We start from the raw sequence: 21,461 nt of genomic DNA, 5'->3' as shown, positions 1-21,461 counted from the left end.
CAGGTCGCAATTCTTAACCGATTTTTGTGAAATTTTGTGACCGAATTCTATGACTAAATAAAATTTATTTGTCGATCTGGTTTTTGGAAATTTTTCAAAATGGCGGAGTCGTGATAGTCGCCGCTCAAATAGTCGTATCGGTATCATAAGAGTTTTTTCTTTTTGAGATATGTTTATAGATTAAATGGCCAAAAATTCAGAAAATTTGTATCGCTGGTTTTGGCGGTATTTAGATATTTAGTTTTTACTTGAGAATGAGTAGCTAAATTTCGTCAGCTTTAGTAAGAACTATAATGGCGTAGTTTGCAAACGTTCGCTTTTTTTGTTTGCATCGGCAGGTCCCTGGTCCCTGGTCCCCATCCCCAGTAATTGTATACTGCTACATAACTTTTTGTATTTTTTTTATACTTAAATTTCGTATATTTTATTTATCAAGCGCGGGTTAAGCGTATTCGTTTAATTTTTGTTTGTAGCTTTATGTAGTTTTTAATTTTTTGTTTATGTTACATGTACTATACCTATATTTTAATAAATATTTTTGCCATACATTTATTCAGTTTTAAGCTCTGCTCGCGAGGTCTACAGCTCACAGAGCCACTAGTTATAATTGTATATTTTTCAAAGTTCGAAATCAAAATAATAAGTAATCGTTTGGATTCGAAATCAGTAAGATTCCAAACAAACTATAATAGTGTTTTATTTTTTTATTTTAATCCCATCGCTATGCTGAATCAAATAGTAAAATTACTTATTAATTATTATGATGAATTATGATTGTCTTACATTTTGTGTCGGTATGTAGGGAACCTTTTACTATGGCTTTATTTCTGACTAGTTTTTACAATCCTTCCACGGAATGAGGTAGCGTCCGGTGTGCAAGAAAGTTCACATGGCATCTTCGTCTAGACTTGTATCTGACGTAAACTATAGACGACCTTGTCAGATCTCTGCGTATGATGTCGCGCGCGTAAGGGACAGAAAACGCCAGCTGATGTAGGTTACGGCCTTGATGTGTGGAATGAGACTCGAGCCGGTGCGATGTGTGCGCGTCCGAGCTACCAGGCTAGCAAAAATGCATAGGAGTTCCTTCTAAGACATGGACAGTCTAAACTCAACTGTAACTTAACGATGCTTGAGTTGGGATTGTATTAAAGATGGTCCAGTGTTAGATAAATGAGGCACGAATATCGCACAAGCGGTTTTAGAATCTTTTGCGTAGTTCTTAAGACAGAATATGGAATGCCGCAAGTGTGGTTATTTGTGTGAGTCGGTTTTCACTAGTGGAACAAGTTAGATATTCGCTTCTTTATTGAAATTTCTGCGTTATGTTAAATACGGGAATGTCTTCATATCACGGCAAGAATGTGTGTAAGGTTCCCGTCAATGCCAGTTAGGATGGCTATTGCTAGATTTGCTAGTCACGATTTACCGGGATATGGTTACAGCACGGACATTTACGAGTATACGTGTCTTTAAACTGATATTTAATTATAAGCTTTCCACGTTACATGTAAAGTGTCTATTTAATACCACGCTCTGCCGATAATAGAACTTTACGACAAATGAAGCTGCGGTGATGCTAAGTAGCTACAAAAGTAAGTATTATAATTTGTACTTCCTGATAAATACAAAATGAAATTAAAACCAAAAATCTTACGTATTTTGCGGTTGACAAAATGTTTTCTTCACCGAAGTTAGTTAAAAAGAGTTACATTACATTGACGAAGATTACTTTAAGTACAGCTTTACAGGTGTCAAATGTAACAGCAAAAGGTATAAATGAGTTTCTTCTGCATTTTGGTTGATAATCGTACGTTAACCACACTGAACATAATTATTAGGAACACTATTATTAGGTATATGACATTTCTATTTAATAATAGAAATCTCATATAATAATGGTCTTAATTAATAACTTAAACGACAGTCTTATTTAACCTAGAGATACAGAATATCAGTTTTAAGTTCATGGATCATTATAACAACATATATTCCAACGTATCGTATATATATACGCAGCGGTCGGCAACCTTTTAGCAGCCAAGGGCCACATAGTAGGTAACGAAGTTGACGCGGGCCGCACTTTGTTAATATTTACGACTAGACTAGACATTGTCGTTTGTCAATATTACATACAAAATAGCCAGGGAGGCTCGCGGGCCGCAAGTGACAGGTTCACGGGCCGCATGCGACCCGCGGGCCGCGGGTTGCCGACCGCTGGTATATAGCCATATCGCATTAGGCCAGCACTGAAAGTATTTTATCACCTAAATGTAAGTAAAACTTCAGGAGTTACGACAAATGTAGGTACTTATAACTTCAGAAACTGCTAAGGCTGTTGATGGGATACAATATGCGGGACTAATTGCGTTTTTATGTCACAAACATGATGGGTCACAAATCTGTTATCCAATATGCCTAATTGTGTACTAAAGATACCTACTGTAAGTCTTGAGAGATTACAGTTAAATTGGGGTAGTAAGTTAGCCAATAAAACTGTCAGCAAGATAAGCCTTCCAAATAGCCTAATTTGGAACCAGCTTAAGACTTTGTCCTTGTCTCTGTAGAAACGTAAATTGGTGGTGTTCAGAGGGCATCAACGGCCAAGGACATGGAATTTACATAAAAGAGTATAAAGTCCTCTATGTCCAACGAAATATCGCTTGCCTTCCAGAAAGGAAATTCGGCGGTTAGTTGCACCTATTTTATTGTATAGTTTGATATGACAAAAAAAATAAAAAATTTCAATATTGCTTACATTTGCATACTTTTACTTAACTTGATTTTTTTTTACTTTATTTTAAATTGTTATCATCTTTATGACCTTGCCTTTTTAAGACTATAATCTAGTTTTAGAAAATTGTATCGTATTATATATCCTGTACCTAATTGTATTATTTTAACTCCAAAATTGTGCGGGCAAAGTCGCAATTAAAAATTGTGATTCCTTCATACAAAATCCTAGATATGGTAGGGTTGTCAAGTATGTCTGTGAATTAATGCTCTCCAAACGGCCTCTACGTGTTGGATCTATTTCCCCAATATTCCCATGCACGCCTTGTAAATAGCCGGGTTCAAAAGAGCCGTGAGTATTTAACGGGGATATTTAAGCAAAATAATTTTAAATAAAATTGTATGGAAATAATTCAGTTATAACATACGAGTCACAACCCTTAGGGTAGAATTGTGCTGGGCAAAGTCGTAAAAAGTATTAAATATATTAAATATGTTTATAACATTGCCCACTACCATAATTTTACGCACATCCGCACACACAGATGGCGTCGGCGTTAGATATGTGTCAATCAACAGGCCAGTCCCAACTAACATTAGGCGCTAAATATAAGGGTTAAAAGAGATCTACATAAGCGTTTGTTTACTCCAGAGGTTCTATTGATGTTCTAAAAATAGGAGTTATAGCCGACTATAACTCCGTAATACTTCCGGATTGGGCACAAATTTTAACACCTTGAGTTGTAAAACGGCGCTACAATAGAGTTATAGGATGAAATAAGAGATAGAAGAGCGCTAAAGTAGTGCTATAATAGCGTTGATTAACTACTTAGGATTTAAAAGGGTGCCAATAAGGGACTACTAACTATTTGAGTAGTAGTGTAGGGCCATATAGATGATACTTTCAGCTTTAGATGGTATATTAGCAATATTAGCATTTAAAGTCAATATTTGTAACACTCAAGAAGGTAATTGCACATTTTTTCCTTAGCCCTATCTGCTTTGGTTGCAGATGTTTCCATTTTGTTTTATTATTCGTAAGCTTGCCTGGGATAGCTTGAAGTGAAATGTAATGGCGGATAATTAAAAGCAAATAATTATTTTAGTTCACTGATGCCGGTGTTATCTGGGGATTTATGATGGCGAAATTAATTACGCTGTCAATAACTATATGTATTACTAACAAAATTTTAAAGGGCCTCTGATCCTTTGCATATTTATCTGAATATAATATTTTTTTATCCCTTCGAGTGGCATTGTCCTCCTCGAGGTCTCTACGGTAAGTGGCGGTAGCCGCGAGACGGACAGACATTAACAAGTCGTTGAATGGCGGTACCTCAGATTGAACGATGGGTTGAGTGGTGCAGCCATTTTGGAAAAATATACGTCAAGTGGCGGGGCCTCAACGGGTGATCATCGCGAATTTGGCGCGTGTTAGAAATATGACCATTTCCCAAAAAAATATATGAATGATATATATAAACTATATATCGCTGAATTCAGCATAAAATGGCTTATTTGATTGTATACCAATGAATTCCATTCTATTTATGTGAATTATGCTAGACTTGTTCTAATCTCATATTACCAAATTTTTTCTACTTTCATGTATAAAAATACGTATAATTAGGAAAAAAAACAATTGATTGTAGAAAAAGCAGTATTTATGACTAAACAATACATTTAACACGATTCACACAGTTTATTTCACTTTTTATCACTGCGTATTCCGTTTGAATGTTCGCGGCTCGAAGATCGGCGCGTAAGGTGGGCGAGGTGAGGCGGGAACATGACGCCATTTCTAACAAACTTTGTTTTACGCGGGAATTCGACCGTTAGGGAATACCATCCTTGTTTATTGACGAATGCATCTTGCAAGAGTGAGTAAGCTAGGCATAGTTTTAACGGTTTTATTTTAGGCGCGAAATGACACACAGAGGCCGCGAGACGGTCTCTGCCAATTACGGGCTTTGTTATGACCGAACCTTCTCGCGACCGTCGCCAATTAGGGTAGTGTCCGCGTCGCGGCCTCTGCCACGCAGAGGCATATTTAAAAAAATGGTCGAGCCATTTTTCCTACCGTTCAACCGGAGGTGCTGCCACCCGAAGGGTTATTTGAGGTCCACCGTATTTAATTTTCGAAAAATTACTCAATATACGTGAAGTCCGGTTTTAAATATAACAATACTAACATTAGGTAAATATTGAGTAAAAGTATCGATTTTTATTGAGTATTTACGTTTTAATTAATAGTTTTTGTTTGGCTTATTGATTCATCGGTCATCTTAACATGGCGCTATAGGCTTAGGTTGTAAGTAAGACTCTAATAACAGTATAAGATGTACTAAGGTATTGAATAACGCTCGTCTGCGACTTCATGATCTATAATGGTGACTCATAACTTCTCTTTTTGACTGTAAGTGATACAAGAGAGTTAAGTAGCGATTGCGATACACAGAGCTATAAAAGACTTTTTATCGCCTGTTTAGAACCTTAAGTGAAAATTGCAGCTGCTTATTACTCATATAGACGCTAAGGTAAGGTGGTAGAATTAACTTTGAGCTATAACACTAGCGGCTTAAGATGCGTTATAGCGGCCAAAGCGGCTACTGTGGATCTTAAAGCTAGACATGGACCTCTTAAAGACCTTGATGTCACCAGAGCCTGTAAGCTTAGAATATGTAGCTATTCTACAGCCGTTCTATGTCTTTAGGTGATAAAATAAGTGCTAAGTGTCGCTCAATTGTTTGTTGGGGTGTTTCCAGCTATAAACCACAGATTAAAAAGAAAGTGCATCTATTACTATTTTTACGTTATTTCGCTTTTACTGAACTGTGACGCGGTGGGCAAATGGCCAAGTCATTATATGTATTACAAATTAAATGTATCTTAATGATACGGTTTTAACACCCCCTGGCACTGATTAAAATAAAATAACCTACTTGGTTTCAAATTACATCTGAAAACTATTTTTATCTACACACGTCATTAGTGCTCTATAATGCGTTCAGAAACCGTAGGAAATGACCAGCTTTATTACAACCAATTTTACTATGAGAACTTTCTTATCTGTGGTAGTAGGAAAATCTGTACTGTAATGTTATAACGTTATAATTTTTTTGTATCGTTATGAGTTTAAATTTGGAACAGCAGTCAAAACTCAAGTGGGTCTCTATTCTAGTATCCAAAGATATTAAAACAGTTATCGATACGAAACGTCAATTTAGTATGTTTTTTAATATAAACCGCACGATATTTGATCTCGAGTGACATGAGAATAGGGACTTCATTATTTTGACTAGGAATTAAAAAAAACTATGGATGCGTGACATGCGTGAAAAAAGTTTTCATTCACCGCCATTTGACGTACAGTTTATCTTTTAATTAGTTTTAAGTAGGTATATGTTTAGATAAAGTAGTGTATGTAACTGTACATAATTAGGCATTATGTAGCAGTCACATAAACTACTATTGTAGTAAAAGCGTTGCGAGACTTGCACCTTTTTACATGTAATGTTTTTGATGGGATAATAATGTCAAGTAAAATTCGAATTTTGAAATTCGAATAGTTCTTCTAGGAAACAAAAACAGAATTTATTTGTTACGTTACCTATCATTATTTATCAGGTTGCGATGACAACATATATCCAGTACAAACCTCTTAAAATGTATGCTGCCTTAGTACAAGTTCAGCTCACCCGTTAGGGCCAGAACAAATGAAGCCTTATCCCGAAGGCACACACGAACCGGGACTCATCGGGCATAGTTTTTTTTCTCCACAACCAATTGAATGTCCTAGATGCGTATAGCACCCATCTCGTGTCAAATGTCGATACGCAGCGAGCTAGAAAGAAACAGTCATAGGGATCGTGGACACGTCGCATATTGATCAGTTGCGTGTATGTGTATTGCACACATGCATTTGCACTGGACTCGGGACGTTCCACATACGGGAACGCTAGCCTAGACCTGCTCGTAGTTCATACATTCCTAGTACTTTCTAAGAACGTCTAATGCTTCGAGACTTCTAATACGCATACAAAAAACCGGTCAAGTGAGTGCTTAGGACCATGGTATCGCGCTCAGACGCAGACATCGATAACGCTAAGTACATCTCATAATAACAGTTATTATTTCCTAAAAGTAATTTGAATCTAATTACTATTACGGTACAGAAAATTTGTTTAGCGGGTTTGAATTATATAGTCAGAGCGTACTCGTACTCGCATTAATCAAATTTCAAGTGTAATATGTAGAGCGTCTATTAATAGCTGACAAACTAATCATAATAACAAATATAGTGGTCATGTTAATTAGGTATACCAACACAAATAAAGCTATTACATATCACGCACTAAACTACCGCATGAATGAACCGTTAATTCTGATATTGAATTAAAATGATATCCTCGTATTAATTAATCCACGCGGATATATGTGGTAACTAGCATTCAGCCCCAAAATTATAGGTATTCTAAATTCTAATTTTAGTTCCTATTCATCAACTCATATCCTCGCAATTGTATGCGAGTGAACAAAATGTAGGTTACGTAATAATAGATGGAAAAATAACCGTTTACACTCGGTATGAAATAATTAATCGTAACATCTGACAGACGAGTAAGTAATATTCGGTTTACTGGGTTTACCTCATATTTGTTTGTGATTTATAGGTTTGCGCGGTTGACCAATAATATTCGTTTCATGAAACTAATAATTCAAACCCAATTTTATTGTTATAGGAATCATTTAATTAAAAAAGTCTGTAGACTCGCAATATTTTCACTACATTCCATAGCGTAGGTATTAAACAACAAATTTAGCTAGGAACCTAAGTGGCTCAACAATCACGAAGCATGATTGTAGAAACTGTAGGTATTTGCTTGTATTAAATATTAACGTAATTTGACTATTTTAAGATTGATTTTTAGGAATCAAATATTTATCTAATGTTTTCCCCCCAAACCACGGAAATTAGGGCTTCGGTGTTGGTTTATAATCTACTCAATATCACACTATATTTTCTATTTTGAATTTGCACAACCTACCACACCGTAATGGCTCCTCTACACGATGGGCCAACGCCGGCCACTCCAAGGGACGCAGCCATGCGGTAGAATGAGATAGCAATATCACTTGCTCCTTCTAACGCATAAATGCGTCCCGTGGAGTGGCCGGCGTTGGCCCATCGTGTAGAGGAGCCATAAGACCGATAATCCTAACGCAGGTGCGGTACCTACTAATAATTCCTTACTTAAGTTACAGTACAATTGGATTACTGGAGAGACCCAATTATCGCACCGACCGGGTGGTCGTGTGGTTACAGGTTACCGGGGGGGCTAGCCATCTCCCAGCCTTAGGGCCCAATTCGAACAATGCTTATAAGATGTCACAGCGATACGATACCGATTTGCCAGTGTCAAAAGTGACATTTCTTCAACCATAAGGCCTAGTTTGGAAGGGAAAGCATCTATTTCAGGTTATTCTTGTAACTAACCCGTGGCAACTTTCATGCGATTCTCCCATAAAATGTATGAAATAAATCAAAAAAATTTTTTTCCCTTTTATTACTTTTTCCATAGAAACATTAGTTAACTAAAAATCTCAATGCGAACACAAAACCAATAAAAATCATCAAATTTGTAATTTGTATGGGAATTTCAGTTCCAAGTCGGCACGGGTACCTGTTACAGGAGGTTTACTAATGAATGGGCCAAAAACGTTTCCCAAAGTATCACATCCCAAACTATGTTTCCCAAATTATCATTTCCCAAAAAAATGTTTGGCAAAACAACTTATCGCAATTTTTCAGTTAGCAATAGTCTTTTTTGGCAAGTTATTGTTTAGCAAATAATTACTTGGTCAAGTTTCATTTTACCAAGTATAATTTAGTCAAATGTATCATCAAGCATAACTTACATGTCCCAAAATATTAATGGCCTACAATTTACATACCAATAGAGGGTCTGCAGTATTTTTATTTTTGCTTTCATTTGAAATACCCGACCTTGGTTTTTTTATCATTTTGGTTATGTTTTACGCAAACGGATGTAATTTGTTGAACCATGAATTCTATGCATTTCGCTCTTACTGACATATTAGTGCGAGGGAGATGTAAAGTCTATTTTTTTATTCGGTAGACTGAAATGACAGTTAATAGTATGAACATGAAATGTCATTTCATACTATTAACTGTCATTTCAGTCTACCGAATAAAAAAATAGACTTTTAGGTACTATAGAAAGTAAATTACATGGTTACGTATATTATATGTCAGTGTTGACACTGTCAGTGACTCATGGTTCGGGGTACTGAATGGTAACCGTAAAGTTCCAATTTTAAAAGGCACGTATTTAACTGGTCAACTAATTAATCGAATTTGGGTAGTTTAAAAAATAGAAATGGCTACTAAAATTAATAGTTTGACAACAAAAACGGAGCCTTAAAATATATCAATGAGTTGTATTTTAATGCCGTTACAGCTTTTGATTATTTTTAGGCAGGTCCCAAGTATTTATTTGGCAACTGAATTAACATATTGGAGACCATTTATGAAGCACAATTAAAAAAGAAAACGGCTATCTATTAATTAAAAAATTAAGTTCTTTTGAAATATTTTGTTTGGTCATTACACGGTCAACCTAACACGCTCCTCCTCGCTTCGCTCGTCGTCGCACCTATCTGTTGACTCCAGCAGAACACAGTGGTAACTATTGAAATTAGTAATTAAAAATTTAAAGATCTAATGGTATGACATTTTGATGATTAAAAATTTAAAAAACATAGTAATTTTTTTGGTACTGCATTGTACCTACCTACTATAACAGAACTGTGATTTTTTGTATTATTTCCAGTTAGAATCACGAGCTCTTTCGACCCTAATACGAGAAAAAAAGTGTCTCCAAAATTTCATACAAATGCAGCAAAAACGAACGAACGAATTTAGGTTCAAATTTAAATAGTGATGCCTATTTGCCAAATTTGCGAAGTAACAATTTGAGCAAACATCTTTTTGGAATATAATATTAGCCAATAAAAAACGTTTGCTAAATAAGTTTTTGTCCTAATAACATTTGACAAAGTAAAATCATGCCAAATGATAATTTGACCAAATAAGTTATATGCGAAGTGTAACTTTGCTAAAGGTTCCTTTGGGAAATGAAACTATTGCGATAAGTTTGTTGGGAAGTGAAATTTGGCGAAATGTATTTGGGCCAAACGGAAGTACACCGTTACAGGAATGTCCTGAAATTTTATTTAAGGGTGTTTTAGGGTCGTGTCGTTATTATTTATACACCATCATCATCTTCCTCGCTTTGTCCCGGCATTTTGCCACGGCTCATGGGAGCCTGGGGTCCGCTTGGCAACTAATCCCAGGAATTGGCGTAGGCACTAGTTTTTACGAAAGCCACTGCCATCTGACCTTTCAACCCAGAGGGTAAACTAGGCCTTATTGGGATTAGTCCGGTTTCCTCACGATGTTTTCCTTCACCGAAAAACTAATGTATCGAACGCAAAGTAAATTTACAATGTCCTTGTAAATATGGCAGTGTGGTCACTGTCACCTTATTTGTGGTGACCCTACGCGAACTTTATTACTTTGCACTCACCTAACGCGAAGCATCCTGTCAGGAATATCCAGAACGTCTTCGTCAGCATGGCTGCGTGGTCACTGCACGGCGGTGGGGGGGAACCGTCGCCGCCGCATTTGTGGTGACACTACACTGCACCGCATCACTCACTTAGCACATTTATTACACTTCTGTCACCTGAAACAAATAAGAAGATTCCTTTAAAATAAGTTTTTGGCAAAAATTTCATTTTTGGTACACGCTTTTAACGCTGACTGTACTTTTCTTACGACAGACAACTAATACTCATCGAGACAATTCTAAAAACCCCTAACACAATTAGGTTGCGTTGTTTCATCACAGAGTTCCTATGGCCACCTCCTGTCTCCATCATCAGATCAGCTCGATGGTACCATAATATTGCATTGTCACCCGACTTACATGTGTATCCAAAATTTCAGCTCAATCGGAAACCGGGAAGTGGATCAAATTAAACTTGCAAGATTCCATTACAAGTTAGTTACATACAGGTCGACCTAATAATGGCCACCTCCTGTCTCCATCATCAGATCAGCTCGATGGTACCATAATATTGCATTGTCACCCGACTTACATGTGTATGCAAAATTTCAGCTCAAACGGAAACCGGGAAGTGGATCAAATTTAACTTGCAAGATTCCATTACAAGTTAGTTACATACAGGTCGACCTAATAAAAGCGTGTTAATATTGTATTATTGGTTCACCACTATACACAAGTAAACGTAAAAACATATTTGTATTCCTATGATATATCATGCTTCGCTGCGCTTTGTTGTTTTTCCGCTCTAATTTACGAAAATAACTAACAAACAATTTGTTTCGTAAGAAATCCTATGGATCCAGGGGCCTTATATTCTTTGATCATGTTTCCGTAAGGGGTTTGACAAAGGAGTAAGTATCCAAATTTCGGATTTTGACTGCAACATAGGTACCGCTATGAAACCTTTTTTGTTCTGTAGTCTTTGGTCAGTGTAACCTACGAGCATACTGAATTATTTTTTTATCATCTGACTAGTGACTCTGTGAGCTGTAGACCTTGAGACACGTTCGTTTTTTTTTTCGATTTTACTTTTTATCATTGTTTTATAGGTACCTATGTGTACGTCATGCTTTAAAAACGCAGTAAATTACAGTAATGTAGCTTTCAAATGCAAACACAATCACACTCCAATGGGTCGCAATGTCACTACAAAGCAAAGGATGTCACGTATAGCGAACTAGCAAAATGGTTATGCCAGCTTTGTTCAGAACGTCAGTTTCACTAGTCCAACAAGCTTTTAAACGGCCAATAGAAATGATACCTTAATTATAACAGAATAACGTCTCATTGTGTTATCGGAGATATAGTTGTGATGTGAGCTTGTGAAAGTTAGCTTTTACACGTAGCCGGCAAAGCTATCTGTTATCAAATGCACGCTGCAGTTCACAGCTGTGAGCCTGGTACAGAAATCGGTTGCGCTGAAATCTGCTTGCAGGTTCTAGAGGTTAACTAAATTGCTTATGAATCCTTAAAAAAAATCTGATGAATTAAAAAAATATTTTGATTTAAGTGGGTAGGTATTATTTTCAGACGTATTATGAGATCTATCATTAGGAAAATATCCCATGAAAGCAAAATTAATGAAAATGCAATTGAAACGTGGAGAAGTATGACAACAACTACTTTGTTTCTTATTTATTAATTTTATTATACAGGCTGTCACGTTTAGTAAGATAAGATAAAGATAAAGATAAAAGATAGTTTATTCAAGTAGGCATAATTACAATGCGCTTATGAGCTCTGCCCCGAGAAGATTTAAATCCCCCCTCAATTGGAGGAGGGTATCCCAATATGGGACCGGCAACAAACTCGGCGGGGCGGGGGGGGGGGGGAGAGTGACTCGGGGGGAGTATGTACCTATACCTGACCTATACCTAGATCAAGGAGGGTTAATGATGGGACCTTGGAATGAGAGCTACCGATTTGACGCCCACGTATTTTTAGTGAAATTAATTGTTTCGAAGAAATCAATTAAATTAGCCTCCATATAATGTCAAAGTTAACGTATCTATAGTAAAAATAAGTAACAATTAAGAGCTGATTAAAATACGTAACCTAATTGGGAATTAAATAAGCTTTAATTTAACATTTATGTTCTGTATGTGATGTATAAAATGTTGTAAGTAACATTTAAAATAACAAGATAACAAGATACAGTATTCTATTAACACACAAATCTAAAAAAAAACAACATACAGATATAGGTATTTTTATCGTATTTACTAATTAATATTTACAAGAGTCATTATCAAAAATGTAGAATTATAAAAAAGAACAGAAATGAGCAAAAAAAAGAACACGACGCTAGTCCAGGGAAGAGGTAGACAGGTTGGGTAGGGCTGCACCGTCATTGAAATTTAACTTTTATACCTAATAAACCTTCGAGATTAAAAGAATATCAACAAAAAAATCTCACATTATTACTACTAAAATAACTTGATCGTCTAATATGACCATCTCAATTTTGAAATTGGGCATGTTATCGACCTTCCAAGTTTTGGGATAATCCTTTCATCCGCTAGCAAATAACTTCCGATCGCGGTCGGTTTGTTTTCTATGGAAAGCACCACGTGTTCACCGATCAACCGTCAATGACATGTCAGACGCCTCGGCTCGGGTCTAATAGCGTGAGTTATTGATTCGGTCAAATTGTGTTTTTTCGGTATCAGCGTAATCCGTCCCATTCGTTTTTCGTTCATTTCTTATGTCCGTCTCATTATGTGTTCGTCACTCATTCTTTATTCGTCTCGATCGCTATATATCCCTATCGTCTTAAGTACAATTATGTAACCTGTCTCTTTCTTAACAAGTCTTTTTCGTTTTTCGTCACGGTCTTCCTAGGACTATGTCTTTGTTTGTGTCTCTCTTTTTTGGTATCATTCGCACTTTATCTTTAGTCACTTTCGTTATTCGTCTCACTCTTTTTTTGTCTTTAATGGTAACTCGTTCCGTTCTTTTTTGGGCACGTTCGCTAATCGTCCCGTACTAGTAGGTCTTAGTTGCTATTCATATGTCCTCCGGATCGGAATTCATAAACAAATTGAAGTTTATATGTCCCGTACATATACAGAACGGAAAAAAATTAGGGCCCTGAAGGGTCTGGGACTTAAGATACTTAAGATAGTTAATTTTTCTCAAGATTTCATATGAAAAAATAAGAATAACTGCATTCATAGATTTTGATATGCCGTCAATAATCGTCATGGTATTCGTTTACAATAAAATCATGGCCAACATCAAGATGTTGGCCATGATTTTTGAAACGCAAATTTTCTAATTCCGCAGCCACAAAAACTAAGAAAACGAGACGCAAAACGAATGTAACGAACTTAGAATTAGACTGAAAATGAATGAGACTAATCACGAATGTGACTAATAACGAATGCATGAATAAAAATGAGACGAATAGGTAAGTGAATGAGACAAAAATCGAAAGGGAATAAGAAAGAATGAGTCCTAGGAAGACCGTGACGAAAAACGAAAAAGACTTGTTAAGAAAGAGACAGGTTACATAATTGTACTTAAGACGATAGGGACATATAGCGATCGAGACGAATAAAGAATGAGTGACGAACACAGAATGAGACGGACATAAGAAATGAACGAAAAACGAATGGGACGGATTACGCTGATACCGTTTTTTCCTAAAATGTATACATAGGTAGGTACTTTCCCCAAAAATAAAAATAAACTGTGAACCGGGACATATTACACCATATTGCATATTACATGATATTGCACCGCCTACAAGTTATCTGCTTTGCCCGAAGGTTGACTGGTAGAGAATGCATTTTAGCATTAAGTCCGCCTTTTTTACGTTTGTATTTTCATTTTTGCAATAGATTAAATAAATAAATAAATAAATATTTCATGCAAAAAGGGGGGGTTGCGTCAGGGGGAGGGGACGCTGGTGTGCGTAAAGCACCATACCCAAAGGTACATACTACATTCATAAAAGGCTGGCTATAATTCGTTTGTCTTCCCCATACAAGAACTATTATATCGATGACAAAAAGCGGAAACGTAGTAACCGCCAAAATGCAAACTTTACACCAGAGCCAAAAAACTTTTCGGTTTTTCAAAAAAAATCATAACTTCTTTGTTTATTAACGAAATTACTTCAGATTTGGAATAAATATATAAATTTATGAACTCTTTCTTGCCTCATACTCGAAATATAATAAAAATGACTGGTACCACTTTTAGCGGCGCTTACTACAATAGCACTTTTATTTTCGTTACGCGGAAACGCTGTAAGCGAAACAGGTAAATGTATGGAAACGCTGGACTAGTAAAAAATCCCAAAAGCAAAAGTGATGTAAGCAGTTAACTATGTTTTTTTGCGTTCCATTATATTTAGTGCAAACGCCATTTAATTCGTTATCAATAAAACTGAAACGTAAAAACCGACAACCGCCGAAAAAAAAACAGTGAAATTAAAACGATTTAAGCATACATTGTCTTTTATTCACGTATGTTTTAAAAACGTGACTTGAATTTTCATAGTGGTTTTTTATTAATAATTAACTTAATTAACAGACAATGACTGTATGAAACCTGATGTGACCACTAATTAACAATTTCACACTATGAAAATTATTATAAAACAACGTTGTCTTAATAAATCTCGTATTTGAGTTCGTATTTTAAAATGCGTCAAAAATTCTCCAAACATAATTTTAAATATCTCTCAAATATGCCAAAAATACAAATAAAAGGATATTCTCACTTTGAAATTATCTAATGTAAATAAAAATTTACTTAGGTTTCATATTCCTGGTAAAAAAATCATTATAATAACTAAAACAATATCATTATTAGCGACTTTGTATGTTACTGTAGATAGGATTACTTTTACTTTGTAACTCTGTTCTCGTGTAAGTGACTTGTACATATTAGTACTAATTATTAACCTAATCTTCATCTCGTCTCTTTCTACTTACTTAGGTATTGGTCTTTAATTGTGGCGGTAGCTCTCAACCTTTTGTATTCCAAAGCAAATCTAGCTGAAATAATACCTTTTGTCTACAACTTTTTTGAAGTCCTTTTATTTAATGCTATGCTCAAAGATGTAGGGTATAATGATATTTTGGCTGCGCAAGGACGTTAGGAGAAAACTAGTAGCAATCAGATGCGCATTCGTCTGCTAGATTGTATTTTCGAGCTGATAGGGAACCAATGGCCGATTATCTCCAGCCAACTCAAGTGGGCTTTGGTACCGTTCAGGATTGTGAAGCAGCAATCCATGCCACTAGGGAACCAATGGCCGATTATCTCCAGCCAACTCAAGTGGGTTTTGGTACCGTTCAGGGTTCTAAAGCCACCATCCATCCATTCCAATCCATGCCACTCGCCGTTTTTTTGAAGATTGACATGAAAATGCATTTAATAGTGGACATTATTTATTATTTTTGATGAAGTAATGGACAAAGTATCTATCCTCGATTTACCAGTTCCCTTTTCAATACTACTATTCTGACACTATTTTTTTGTACTACAGCACCTTGATATCCTCGCGTGTTGAAGCGTTTAGGTCAGTTAATATTTTGCTTAGCCATGCAAAAGGTTATCACATCTTTGGACTCACCCCTGACCGTGTGGTGTTTGGATGGCAGGACGATTGGAGGTGACCCACAGAATTAGTTTCCACAACAATTACTAATTAATTTTGCATTGCTGTCCCGCTAAATACTTAACAAGTGTCTATAGTTTATTAGCTTCATTCTCTTTGCTTCAGTAAAGATGCATAGAATAGAGAGGATGAACCAAACCCGATAAGGTCAAGTTTCTCCCCCTGGTTTGGAAAGTATGATGAGTCAGATAACAGTCGCTTTTGTAAAAACTGGTGCCTGTACCAATACTTGGCATTAAAACGCCATTGCCAAGCGAAATCTTGACAAATTTACATTTTAAAACATGAATAGGCTAAGCTGAGACCTCATGTTTTTTTTTATTTGCTTAGTAGTTATTATGTGACAAGATTGAAAGTCATAGAATAGATAGATACAGAATTAACTTAAATAAAGATAAGATAAACGATAGTTTATTCAAGTAGGCATAATTACAATGCGCTTATGAACGTCAAATAAAGCTACACTGGCTCCAACCCTACACTTCTGCCCCGAGAAGATTTAAATCCCCCCTCAATTGGAGGAGGGTATCCCAATATGGGACCAGCAACAAACTGGGCGGGACACATCTTTTCAAAAAAATTACATCTTATAATTAACATGCATTACGTGTAAATAAGTATATATAGTAATAAGGTAAGTACTACAAATGATCGACGTTATTTTACCATTAGAAGTATCGTTGTTAACGACTCATCCACAATTCCACATGTAGATAATTGTATTTTAATGACACATTTATCGTTAGTTTATTTATCTATAAGGAAATTTAATATAAGGCTGTTAGTTTCAATAAACGTTTTAGCTCATAGTAAATAAATATTTGACTTAATCCTACCATATAATTGTATATAGGTATGTATTTAGAATTAAGCTTTAAGTACTATTGTACTCCTCTGTTAAGATTAGACATGACGAATACCTACTATATAATAATAACATAATAATATGTACTCATGACCAGACTATTAAATAAGTAGGTACCTATTTTATATTTGAAGTACAAAATATTTCAGCATTTTACTCCAAACGTGGAAAATATGTGTGGAAACAGTTAACACACGGTTGAAGCGATTAATGTTTATACATATTGGATGTCCCAGTAAAATAGATTTCTCTCGAGACCTACAACAAATTACGTACCGTAAAATGGGGTAAGTCGGTGCAAAACTGACATTCAAACCTCGATAACATTTTATTTTTACATATGAAAACTGAATGGTGTATATAATAAGTGTTCCGGACGTTTGTATTTTAGTTTTTATTTTATTTTGGGTAGTTCCATTTCATAACTTTGACGATAAAGAGGAAAACCCACCTCACCCCGTAGTGCCTCGTATTTGGGGTGAGACGGGTTTTCATACAAAGGTGATTTTGGAAGATTGTTGGATCGATTTTTTTTTATGCGTATTACTATAGCTCCATTTTAAATTGGAATACATTATTTTTGTAGCAGTAGCTTTAAAATCCCTTCTCACCCCCCTCTCAAACCTTCTCTCCCCATTCATAACCCACCTCTCCCCGCGAAACCTACTCACCCCATTTTACGGTACTAAATAAACTACCTAGAGTTGACTCATCCGTCAGCAAATTTTGATGTACTATGTTTGATATGTACCGTCAAATTCAAGTTTTAAGTTAAAACGTGTTTTTAGGGTTCCTTAAAAGGAAAAAACGGAACCCTTATAGGATCACTCGTGCGTCTGTCTGTCTGCCTGCCTGTCTGTTCAACCATTCCGCCCCACTTGGCCGGTTCGCACTTGGCCGGTTTTTTATTATTTAACCTTTGTGAAAACTATTTTTACTGGGATTTCTCAGTGAAAACGAATTTTCACAAAGTGTCTTGGTAAAAATTAGTTTTGACACTTTTGGCTTGAATTGTTGAAAAACGAATTTCTGTTAAAACTAGTTTTTACTAAGAAAAATTGCCATTTAAATTAGAAATGGTTTTTTTATTAGGGTTCCGTAGCCAAATGGCAAAAAACGGAATCCTTATAGATTCGTCATGTCTGTCTGTCTGTCTGTCTGTCTGTCTGTCTGTCCGTCTGTCTGTCCGTCCGTATGTCACAGCCACTTTTCTCCGAAACTATAAGAACTATACTGTTGAAACTTGGTAAGTAGATGTATTCTGTGAACCGCATTAAGATTTTCACACAAAAATAGAAAAAAAACAATAAATTTTTGGGGTTCCCCATACTTCGAACTGAAACTCAAAAATTTTTTTTTCATCAAACCCATACGTGTGGGGTATCTATGGATAGGTCTTCAAAAATGATATTGAGGTTTCTAATATTATTTTTTTCTAAACTGAATAGTTTGCGCGAGAGACACTTCCAAAGTGGTAAAATGTGTGTCCCCCCCCCCTGTAACTTCTAAAATAAGAGAATGATAAAACTAAAAAAAATATATGATGTACATTACCATGTAAACTTCCACCGAAAATTGGTTTGAACGATATCTAGTAAGTAGTTTTTTTTTATACGTCATAAATCGCCTAAATACGGAACCCTTCATGGGCGAGTCCGACTCGCACTTGGCCGCTTTATTATTAATCTGTCAGCTCCCACGGCTCATATATGAGCCAGAACGCTTATGGTGACGTCATATCGTATTAATTACTAGATCGAGGTGTGACTATATTTATCTGTAATATTTCTGATAATCTTATTTTACGTAAAAAATCCAAAACTTTTCCTTGGTAAATTTCGGTGATAAGCGTGATAAGGGGTGAAGACGGGGTTTGTTTTTTTACATTTTCCTTATATTTTGACTTTAATAACAGGTTATGAATTAGATCTGGATTAGTTTTGGATCTGAACTGATCTGACATTACTTCAACCAGATACGTCACTTTTGAAACTGACAGATCATATCCATAACTAATTTAGATCGAATTCATAACCTGTCATTAAAGTCAGAATACGCCTGTTAAGGTGTTAAGCTCTTTGTAATAATACCCCACTTGACCTATATTTTAATAGTAACTAGAAGTAGACTGAATTTTTCTTCAGGTTAATTTCCTCTTAGGGAAAAAAATCTCATACCGATTAAGTTACGAACGCGTTTATGAGTAAAAAAACTAAATCTAGTACGACCTTTGTTAACAGAGACATGGTGATAACGCCCAATATATATTCTGATAATAGTGATAATGCAAGTTTGTGCAAATCTGATTACTTTTTTAAATAACACGATAATACTTAACACACATAAAAATTCCAGGAACTCGAGCAATTTAATAAAAATATTTACTTTGATCGCGAAACCTACTGAGAGCGCAGCAATATTTTGTGGACGTTGTTACTGAAAAATATTACTGGCCTTGTATAAGTACATGGAAACGAACTACCAATTATTTTACCCTCGACAAACGACAACAATTAAAAAGAAAAATTGTCTGAAATATATTATTTAACCCTTAAACAGGTAGTGTATCTATAAGTACCACGTAGGAATTTTTTTTTGTAGAGCTTGAATACTACGACCGCAAAATGTCATTGCCGTAAAGTCTATCCCATCAAAAACATTACATGTAAAAAGGTGCAAGTCTCGCAACGCTTTTACTACAAAAAAGTTTTGAGATGTAATGAGAAACCAAGTCGGTTATTTTAATCAGTGCCAGGGGGTGTTAAAACCGTATCAATAAGATATCTTTAATTTGTAATACGTATAATGACTTGGCCATCGCACGGCTGCATAATGACAAAAGGATCATCGTCACCTATTAAAAATAATTCTAATTGAACATAACGCTAGCACTAATTGCAGTTTGAGCATTACACATATTTACGAGTACGGTACGAGTAAAGCATTATGTGCGATTGCCAAGTCATTATATGTACTTATTACAAATTAAAGATATCTTATTGATACGGTTTTAACACCCCCTGGCACTGATTAAAATAACCGACTTGGTTTCTCATTACATCTCAAAACTTTTTTGTAGTAAAAGCGTTGCGAGACTTGCACCTTTTTACATGTAATGTTTTTGATGGGATCTCATCTCTTTTTGTAGGCAGTCCTTCTTTTCGGGTACTCATACCCATACTATGTATACACATATCATAACTAAACATATCTTCATTCATACTCACATCGTACATCGTAGTGTATCTTTACTTTACCTACTATTTGTAGAAACTGCAACAGTAACTTTGTAATATCATATATTTATATGGGATTACAAACTTATACAGTTCTTAGATCTTTAAAACGTGACTGATATTGCAATATTTTTAGGTTTTCTCTTTATGTGGCCATTAAACCCTAACTCTGTACCAAATTTCAGCTCTCTGAGTTTATGGGAAGTACTAGTTCTATTCTGATGATCATGAGTGAGTGAGCGAGTGTCATAAATGCGAAACTTTGCTTTCGCTTAACTTCGGAACTAAATGACTTACAGACTTGAAATTTTGGATTTTAAGTATGTGATTATAGCTTACTGGATGACGAAAATGTCTGCGTTCTGGTCTTATCCAGAGGTTATCAAATAGGGGCCTGAAAATGCGGCGAAATGGTTCCAGTAAAGGATGGTACGGCAGTGTTTGCTTCGCGCTCGACTTGGCGGGGGCACTGCCGTGCTCCCAGATTAAGTGGGTGATATCGTAAAGTGAAAAATTTCTTTGACACTTTAGTTGTCAAGTTCAAATCGATAATAAATGGCGGTTTTTGTACGTTTCTCCCGCTGTATAAGTTCGCTACGCCGAAAAAAATTACTGTAAGTATTTTGTTTTGTATTTTTATGGTAGATTATTAGATAATGTAGGTTATGTAGGTATGTGTAGTGTAAGGGTAAAAACACCAGAGCACCATTTATAACAATATTTATTAGGGAATCACAATATATGAGAGTTAGGGACTTAGGTAATACGCGACGCCGATCACGTGCAAAAACCGATCTCTAGATGACAGACGTCACAGTGTTGCTGCATTCCCGGTTATTTATTGATGTGAAGACCGCTAAATTACGATACCGCCTTTTAGTAGTAAGTCATAACTTACCTTAGTTATTGTTTTCTGATAAAATATTCGATCTAAAAGTTTGTGGTTCGTATGAGCCCTCTGCCCGTCTGGGGCACGTTCGAGTGGTTTATAAGTGGCCTCTGCCCTGCAGGGAGTTTACATGACATTTAAGGGTAAGATTCATTACTATGAATGAACCCTCATAGTACAAAAGTTATTCAAACTAAGAAAAATATATCGCAATAATATTATATTTTCCTTTGGTTTTTAAATTAAATATTAAATATTTATTCAACGATTAATCTTACGAGCCACGATATCCGCGCGAACTCTATTTTCTTAATTAAATTGTGGTTTTATTAATTTATCGATTACATATGAAGACGTGACTCACCCTTAAAACTCTTCTGTATAGCTAACAAGGCAGTGGCCATATATTATGTGCCACGCAGCACCATTTTTAACGGGCAGAGGGCATAAAAAC

The 21,461-nt window shown here is 35.8% G+C and overlaps 1 protein-coding gene across 4 annotated transcripts in view; it reads right to left on the bottom strand.

Annotated features, from left to right (window-relative positions):
* The window catches only part of LOC134649551 (tyrosine kinase receptor Cad96Ca-like), a 75,648-nt gene that overhangs the window by 24,131 nt on the left and 30,056 nt on the right, over positions 1-21,461 (bottom strand). For all 4 annotated transcript variants that reach the window (XM_063504321.1, XM_063504324.1, XM_063504323.1 and 1 more), the window contains exon 2: positions 10,344-10,502. In XM_063504321.1, the coding sequence (XP_063360391.1) occupies positions 10,344-10,392 (49 nt within the window). In that variant the 5' untranslated portion in view covers positions 10,393-10,502. The remainder of the gene's footprint in view (positions 1-10,343; positions 10,503-21,461) is intronic.

This window comes from Cydia amplana, chromosome 7 (genome assembly GCF_948474715.1).
Source record: "Cydia amplana chromosome 7, ilCydAmpl1.1, whole genome shotgun sequence".
Taxonomy (NCBI): Eukaryota; Metazoa; Arthropoda; class Insecta; order Lepidoptera; family Tortricidae; genus Cydia; species Cydia amplana.
This window is presented reverse-complemented; position numbering and strand designations above follow the sequence as displayed.